The sequence below is a fragment of the Ailuropoda melanoleuca genome, chromosome 11 (genome assembly GCF_002007445.2).
Source record: "Ailuropoda melanoleuca isolate Jingjing chromosome 11, ASM200744v2, whole genome shotgun sequence".
NCBI classification, from domain to species: Eukaryota; Metazoa; Chordata; class Mammalia; order Carnivora; family Ursidae; genus Ailuropoda; species Ailuropoda melanoleuca.
Window position 1 is genome coordinate 46990050 of NC_048228.1, and position 9497 is coordinate 46999546.

The 9497-nt window shown below is 39.6% G+C and overlaps 1 protein-coding gene across 1 annotated transcript in view; it reads right to left on the reverse strand.

The window, feature by feature from the left end:
* CFAP299 (cilia and flagella associated protein 299) overlaps positions 1–8200 on the reverse strand; it is a 566830-nt gene extending 558630 nt beyond the window's left edge. Inside the window, exon 1 of the mRNA XM_002912479.3 lies at positions 8083–8200. Coding sequence (XP_002912525.1) covers positions 8083–8193 — 111 coding nt within the window. The 5' untranslated portion in view covers positions 8194–8200. The remainder of the gene's footprint in view (positions 1–8082) is intronic.
* Between the last annotated feature and the right edge of the window lie 1297 nt (positions 8201–9497).

Consider the following 9497-nt stretch of genomic DNA (forward strand, 5'->3'; position numbering starts at 1 on the left):
TCCAGCTCAACTCAGGGGACCGGCTGAAAAAGGGGTCCCCTACTCCTCCGCCATCTTAACCTCCCTTCTATTTCTCTGTTTTAAATTTTGTCTCTACTGTCCCCATCTGGCTCAATGTTGATTCCACTCCTAACAGCATCTCCACAGTGTGGAGCACTGCCCACAAGTCAGCTGAGGAAGGTAGTTTCAAGAGTTCACACCGGCTACATTGTTCAACTATTTTGCTCTTTCTTATTTAGGGGTCCTTTAGAGGCCCCACTGTCTTCTCTACTTTTCTACCACATGGATGCCAATTCCTTTTAGATGCTATGGCTATGGATGATTTCTCCCCATCTGCTTTAATGCTGGGGTTCATAGAAGAACTCTCATCTAGCTTTGTGTAAATGTTGTCAAGTGTTTTTGGTTTTGCTATCCAAATGCTCTTGGCTTCCAGATCATACCATTCTCCTTATTTCCTTCTACTTTTCTGAACCCCCTTATCATTGTCCTTGTGAGCATCACCTCCATGCCCACACCTTAAGTAATGGTTGTTCTCTAGCATTTTGCCATAAGCCCCCTGTCTTGTCTCATTCTCCACACTCTACTTGGGAATCTTCCCTGCCTCCACTCTTGTCGCCTCCAGCAGTAGCTTTTGAAGTCAATATAACTACCAAATGAATGGAACAAACTTTAAATACAAAGAATATAGATTTTTAGGGGATTATTTGAGACACAATTGAGCCGGTGAAGATGATACTAGGCTCACAGCATTTAAAATTTATTATTAAGATAAAGTTTCAGAAGTACTGTGGATGTGGCATTCTAGATTCAGTTTCATCCCATGATCATCGGAATTCATGTCCTTGAAGAATTAGATATTTTTGCTTAAAGATAAGCACCTCTAAGAACCTATTGAAGGAAAAATGTAGCACTCCTCTTAAGCAGAGAGTAGCTAATTTATGCCAATTTTTTCCTATTGAATCAACAAAAGAGTAGAGCTGATTCTGAAATATACGAAGTAAGATATTCATAGGAATCTACTCTGTACCTGATCCGATAAATACTAGAAAAATATGGGAAAATGCAATAAATACTAGTTGGTTATTAGCTGGCTTACTATATAATCATGGTAAATCATGCTACGGATTTTTCCTGGAATCTCACTTCATCAGTATCTGCCAAATAATTTTCAGATTATTATGTCCAAAGGTTTGTGTGATTTATTTCTAATTTTCTAAATAATGGGAAGATAATCTCTAAATAAAACTTTCACATTGCTAATCTCTACAAGTAATTTGCCACAATTAGTATGCGTTAGTCAGGGAAATTTAAAAACAATTCTAAAACACCCCTTGATTCCTTACCTGGGAAAAGCAATGCAATAGGCCTTTTCGTTCTCTAGTGGCCACAGGCAGCCACAGCTGAAATGAAGGGACTGTGTTTATTCAACATGGAAGAATTACCAAGGAAGAATCTGGAAAGTCATAGTGCAAAAAATTGCTAAAATTTTTCAAGTATTTTTATATCAGTTTAGGGGATTGGCTTAATTAGTTTAAGGTAACACTAACTCCAGGAATAAATATTGTTATTTGAGTTATTGTTATTTGGTTTAGCAGAGATAAATCTAATTGCTGATACTATTATAAATGTCCTCTCAGTTTATAGGTAGCATCCAGTAAAATGAGCAAAGCACAATGGACATAGGATGAAGAGCCTCTTTTATTTTCCTTAAACACCTCACGGCTCTCCATCTCATCAAATAGCTAACTGGTGCAGGTCTTCATTTTTTTCTCCTATGTCCCTTCCTTCCTACTCCTATTTTAGTATATGTGCTGCCAAACTGAGCACCCTTCTTCCATAATCTTAATCATATAAAAACATTGCGGTTAGTGTGTGTGTGTGTGTGTGTGTGTGTATGTATACACGGACTACTTGTATACTTACAGTGGTCTGAGATGTTGAACGATAATATAGAGCTCTGGGTCATGGTAGGCAAACTCAAAAGAGATGATTAAAAAGAATAAAAGCATAATTTACAAATATATCCTAAAATTAATGGAAACCAACATAGGATGATGTAGTGTCGTTGGGCTAGCAATACTGGGAGGTCATTAACACGATTAGGCCTAAAAGGAGACAAGAGAGGAAACAGTTTCTAGAACAGAGAGTGCTGCCAGCATCCGGAAAGGCTGTTGTAGCTGATGGAATGAGAAGCTGGCCAAATCTAAGAAATGCAGCCACTTCCAAACCACAACCAGTAGAAAGATGAGAAGGAATAAATTCTCTAATTCTTCTCATCCTACCCTCCGATCTCGTATTGGCTGAAACAAAGCCAAAGCCAAAAGAGCCTGGTTAAGGACTGCAGAGGACAGCTTCTAGGAACACACATGTGGGTGGAGAAGAATAGAGAATGAATCCAGCAAAGATAATATGGCCACTTTGTATGTGAAGCATTGAAATTAACTGAAAACTAATAGCCATAGAATAATATTCTATATAACAGAGGAGTAACTGAAAGATAATAAATACTTGCAAAATGTTTGCTGAATAAATAAAACTTAGACTGAACTGTAACCACAATACTAAAGTTAGGTGACTATAACTGATTCTTATTTAAATCCCTAGCAATTAAGGCACTATCTACTACAGTAGGCTCCCAATGAAGTTTTATTAGATAGTTGGATGAATACATGGATGCCTGGATGGACACATGGATGTATAAATGACTCATAAAATTTTACATGTATAACCTTGAATATTATCTAGTCCAGCCCCTTCACTTTGCAGATGAGGAAATGGAGTTTCAAACTGGTTAAAACACAATACAGGATTAGAACCAAATCTTATGACTCTAGGCTCTTCTAACTAAAATATACCATCTCTCATTTACTACTTAAAACTTGCTTCATTCAAGCAGTAATCAAAAAGCTCCCAAAAAAACAAGAGTCCAGGGCCAAATGGCTTCCCAGGGGAATTCTACCAAATATCTAAAGGAGAAATAATACGTATACTACTGAAGCTGTTTCAAAAAACAGAAACAGAAGAAGAACTTCCAAACTCCTTCTATCAGGCCAGCATTACCCTGATCCCAAAAACAGGCAAAGACCCCATCAAAAAGGAGAATTACAGACCAACATCCCTGATGAACATGGATGCCAAAATACTCAACAAGATCATAGCCAATAGGATCCAAAACTACATTGAAAGGATTATTCACCACAACGAAGTGGGATTTATTCCTGAGATGCAAGCACGGTTCAACATTTGCAAATCAATGTGATAAAGCACATTAATGAAAGAAGAGACAAGAACCATATGATCCTCTCAATGGATGCAGAAAAAGCATTTGACAAAATACAACATCCATTCCTTACTAAAATTCTTCAGAGTGTAGGGATAAAGGGAACATTCCCCAATATCATAAAAACCATCTATGGAAAGCCCACAGTGAATATCATTATCAATGATTTTGGTTAGGAACCATTAAGGTCAGGAACACAACAGGGATGGCCACTCTCACCACTATTGTTCAACATAGTGCTAGAAGACAACAAAAAGAAATAAAAGGCATCCAAATTGGCAAAGAAGAAGTCAAACTCTCTCTCTTCACAGATGACATAATACTTTATGTGGAAAACCCAAAAGACTCCACCTGCAAATTACTAGAACTCATACAGCAATTCAGTAATGTGGCAGGATACAAACAATGCACAGAAATCAGTTGCTTTTCTATATACTAATAAGGTAACTGTAGAAAAAGAAATCAAGGAATCGATTCCATTTACAATAGTACCAAAAACCATAAGATACCTAGGAATAAACCTAACCAAAGAGGTAAAGGATCTATATTCTAGAAACTACAGAACATTTATTAAAGAAATTAAAGAAGACACAAAAAAATAGAAAAACATTCCATGCTCATGAATAGGAAGAATAAACATTGCTAAAATGTCTATTCTGCCCAGAGTAATCTACACTTTCAATGCCATCCCTATTAAAATACCATTGGCATTTTTCAAGGAGCTGGAACAAACAATCCTAAAATTTGTATGGAACCAGAAAAGACTCCAAATCACCAAGGGAATGTTGAAAAAGAAAAACAAAGCTGGGGGCATCACATTGCCTGACTTCAAGCTATATTAAAAAGCTGTGATCACCAAGATAGCATGGTACCGGCACAAAAACAGACACATAGACCAATGGAACAGAACAGAGACCCCAGAAATGGACCCTCAACTCTATGGTCAACTAATCTTTGACAAATTAGGAAAAAATATCCAATGGATAAAAGACAGTCTCTTCAATAAGTGGTGCTGGGAAAATTGGACAGCTACTTACAGAAGAATGAAATTGGACCATTCTTTTACACCATACACAAAGATAAACTCAAAATGGGGGTGCCTGGGTGGCTCAGTCGTTAAACGTCTGCCTTCGGCTCAGGGCGTGATCCTGGAGTTCTGGGATCGAGCCCCGCATCAGGCTTTTCTGCTGGGGGCCTGCTTCTTCCTCTCCCACTCCCCCTGCTTGTGTTCCCTCTCTCGCTGGCTGTCTCTCTCTCTCTGTCAAATGAATAAACAAAATCTTTTAAAAAAAAAAAAAAGATAAACTCCAAATGGATGAAAGACCTCAATGAATCCTAGAGGAGAGCATAAGCAGTAACCTCTTTGACATCGGCCACAGCAACTTCTTTCAAGACACATCTGCAAAGGCAAGGGAAACAAAAGCAAAAATGAACTTTGGAGACCTCATTAAGATAAAAAGCTTCTGCACAGCAAAGGAAACAATCAACAAACTAAGAGACGACCCACAGAATGGGAGAAGATATTTGCAAATGACATTACAGATAAAGGGCTAATATCCAAGACCTATAAAGAACTTCTCAAACTCAACACTCAAAAACAAATAACCTGGTCAAAAAATGGGCAGAAGACATGAACAGACACTTTTCCAAAGAAGACATACAAATGGCTAACAGACACACGAAAAAATGCTCAACATCACTAGACATCAGGGAAATACAAATCAAAACCACAATGAGATACCACCTTATACCAGTTAGAATGGCAAAAATTAACAAAACAGGAAACAATAAATGTTCGCAAGGATGTGGAGAAAGGGGAACCCTCTTACACTGTTGGTGGGAATGTAAGCTGGTACAGCCACTCTAGAAAACAGTATGGAGTTTCCTCAAGATATTAAAGCACTACTAGGTATTTACCCCAAAGATACAGATGTAGTAAAAAGAAGGGGCACATGCACCCCAATGTTCATAGCAGTAATGTCCACAATAGCCAAACTGTGGAAGGAGCCGAGATGCCCTTCAACAGATGAATGGATAAAGAAGATGTGGTACATGTATACAATGGAATATTACTCAGCCATCAGAAAGGATGAATACCCACCATTTGCATCTACATGGATGGAACTGGAAGGGATTATGCTCAGTGAAATAAGTCAAGCAGAGAAAGACAATTATGATATGGTTTCACTCATATGTGGAACATAAGCGATAGCATGGAGGAACATAGGGGAAGGGAGGGAAAACTGAATGGGAAGAAATCAGAGAGGCAGACAAACCTTGAGAGACTCTGGACTCCGGGAAACTGAAGGTTTCAGAGGGGTGGGGGTGGGGAAGTGGGGTAACAGGGTGATGGGTATTAAGGAGGGCATGTGTTGTGATGAGCACTGGGTGTTATACACACTAATTAATCATTGAACACTATATCAAAAACTAATGATGTACTATACAGTGGCTAACAGAACATAATAAAAAAAAGGATGCAGCAAAAGGAGCCACTGTTGGTGAGGTATAAATTAGTACACCTGTTTTGGACTTTTTTAGACTTTTATGGCTAAGATTAACATCAGACAGACATGCAGACGTTTATGGAAGTATGCCAACCCTTACAATATTTATAATAGCATACAAATGAAAACAATCTAAATGTCCATCAATATGGTATTAGTTAAATAAGTTATGGTAAATCCATATAATTAAAATGAACTTATTATATTTTCAAAAAATGAAATAAAACTTGCTTCATTCACATCAAAGTCAATTACTGATAACCAAAACACACATACACACAGAGCAAGAATCACCTTACAAAGTGTGATCCATGATCCATGGAACATGCCTGCTGTACTAGCCTTACTACTGAACCAATTCTGAGGCGTCCACTTGTCTCTGTGCAACCTAAGTGAGCAATGAACTTGCATCCACAGGACGTACTTGAGAATTTAAGCCCCCAGAACAAATGACATTTAAAAATTTTCATTACCCAATCCAAAATATATATATTTGCCTTAAAATTATTCAATTAAATCTTTATCTTATTTTCTACGAAAGTATAATAAGAATAAGCTAAACCATGCCAAATTATAAATAAATTTATCATTTCCCCAAATATATCATTTTCCACTTTAAAGACCTTTAAACTTCTGATTGATGTATTAATTTCTCATTCCTAATTAACATTAATATTTTTATTACTCATATGAAGAACCCGACCTTAAAAAATTTTTTGAAACCTTTCTTAATGATACTAGGCTTTAGCTTAGCAATTTTCCACATGTGGTATGAAGATGATTTTATTCTATTGGATGTTTATTATCTATATTTCATTGTTATTAATTTAGACATGCAAAAATGGGGATGCAAACATTGTTTAATACTATACAATCTTCATTTTAGTGTATTAGATGCAATGCTTTCACAACTTTAAACGTACTAACTGTATAAAATATTTAAGTTTGTTTTTGAAGCCAGAAGCTATGTTGTAAATATCACTTAGATGTATCCTTTAACAGATAATTCCAGAAAGATCAAATTACTTGTCCAAGGTCACACAACTCGTGTGTGGCAGAGACAGGACTAGAATTAGATGCTTCTGCTTTCTAAAAATTACGTTCATATCTACCACATGACTGTGTTATGAAGAATAAGAACTTTTCAAACCTTGCAATCAACATTTAAGTAAAATCCTGCTTAACGTGATCTCTGGAGCGCAAAAATTTCAATCCACTACATTGCAGAACGATGTTGTTGCAGATATGAAATTTGGGGAGTTGGCTGCAGGATCCAAATCCTTCCCAGACTCCGCTGTGATTTGGCGCCGCACAGTGGCACTCGTTCCGTCTGGCCTAAATAGGGAGGGGGCAATTTGGGGTTGTGTCTTGGCTCCAGGGCAGTGCCAGTCAGTAGGCCTCCGTCTGGCAATATCCCAGGGCTACAGGGATCCAGCGTTCACCTCCTGCCTCTCAGGACCGGTAGGCTATTCTATTCCTGCCCAGCCTGGTTCGCCTCAAGGAGGACAAGAACTTTATCCCGCCGTCCCCACCCCAAAATCCCCCCTCATCAAACACACACCTTTAAAGAGGCAGGGAGGAAGATGGTTGCCGAGTGGAAGACAGTAGCCAATCCCATTACGTCCAATTTCGCAGTTTAGCAGGCTTTTTTTTTTTTTGTAACTATCAACATTAGTTGTGATAATCGACTCGATAAATACAAGTCAGGAATATGCCTGCACAACGACCTGTACTGCGTGTCCGTAACTGAGGGGCTTTCTGCGCCAACTACTGGGGGGTGGAAGTTTATGAACTTCCCAGACGCCCAATATCCTAGCAGATACACACACCAGGTCGGTGTTGCCACGTGCGCGGGAAGGGTACTGTCTTCTCCGTTTTAATACAAATTGGCAAAGCAAAGAGAAACGGCGTGCCAGACCTGAACGACAGCCCAGCGCAAGGGTCTCGGCAGGTCTCCGAATCCGGCCTCCTCCTCACACGGAATGATTTGGAAGGAGTGGGCCGGGAGACTGCACGCGAGGACAGACAGATATTGAAGACACCCCACGTGCGTGTTTCCGCTCCGGCCACGAGGGGCCCGAGTTATGCACGGTCTGAGGCCGCGCGGGGAGCGCAGGACTCGGCGATTCAGCTCCCGCGCTGCCCTGGCGCCGCGGTCGGCAAACTGCGGAGCCTGACCTCGTCATAGTCCGCCGCCAGGGGGCGATCACCTCACGACACGGGGGCTCTGGAGGGACTGAGAGGGAGGAAGGCCGGGGATGGGGGTGGTCCACGCTGAGGCGCCGCGACCCTTACCTCCAGGTAGTACAGGTCCACGGTAGTGATCTGCGAGTCGAGGAAATCTTCATAGGTGTTGAACTGAGTGACTATGTTGTCCAAGGCCGTCAGCCCCTCGTCCCGATCCATCGTGATCTCTGGGCCAAAGCGTCCCTAGCGACAGAGGCGCGAGGGACAGGTCCGGAGGTTCCACCCACTTGGTTTCTTCCAATCAGTTGGGAACCGGTGTGGAGCCTTGTCCGTTAATCCCGTCCCCGTGTTTGTTGTTAAGTTTCAAGTTTCCTTCTAACTCCTGGGAACGCGGTCTCAAATTACCCGCTCCAAATTCAGGTCTGGCACTAGTCAGCTGACTCAAACCTTGGTGAAATGTGGAGCTACGTTAGAGATGCAAATTGCAATCCAAAATTAAAAATTATGAGACTACCAGGATGTGTAGACAAAATATTATACATCAGCGCTATCAATCTCGTTCTAAAACTATGTTATGCTGGGCACAAATATCGAGGTTAGCACTCAGGTAACTGAAAGTCTGTTTTTGCAAGAAGTGTATCCCACAACAGAAGTCTTTGGAAATGGTCTTGTGTCCAAAAACAATAACAAAATATTTAATGATTTGTTAAATTATTTTAAAAATTGTATCTTGAAGGCAAATTATTGCTAATGTTTGGATATGAGGAAGAATTTGCAAATTTCCCAAATTAAAGGAATTCAATGAAAATATCTTTGAAGACCTTTTGGCTCCAAGTGCTTGTTTTTTAAACTTTTATGAACTTTGTGTTTCAATAAGCACACAATGAAAGACCTTGCTTTTGCTGAAGCTGTCTTTTTTAAAGGGCAAATACCTGTGGAATATTAGAAAGTATAGGTTCTTACTAAAGGCTTTTCCTAGAACAAGTTTTGCATTTTTAAAACGGATTTAAAGTAATCCAATGTGAAAGCTGGCAAAACTTTTTAGAATTCATATTTAGATTTTAATATTTTACAGATAATATTTGCAAATTAACATATAGCACAATACTAAGCCTGTGGTAGTTGCGCTTTAAGTATTACTTGAATTAATTTTGAAGATTTTCAGATGTGCTAAAAAAATTTCTTTTAATGAAAATATCTGGTAAGATACTTGGCAGTCGGTTAGCTTCCCCAATTTAAAAAGGTCATCTCAAAAATTAGGGTGTTGCAGATAGTACAAATTTTAAATGATATAGACACAATAATCTCTAAGATACCAAGGACTTATTTTTTTTTTAAGATTTTATTTATTTATTTGACAGAGAGAGAGACAGCCAGCAAGAGAGGGAACACAAGCAGGGGGAGTGGGAGAGGAAGAAGCAGGCCCACAGCAGAGGAGCCTGATGTGGGGCTCGATCCCACAACGCCGGATCACGCCCTGAGCCGAAGGCAGACGCTTAACCGCTGTGCCACCCAGGCTCCCC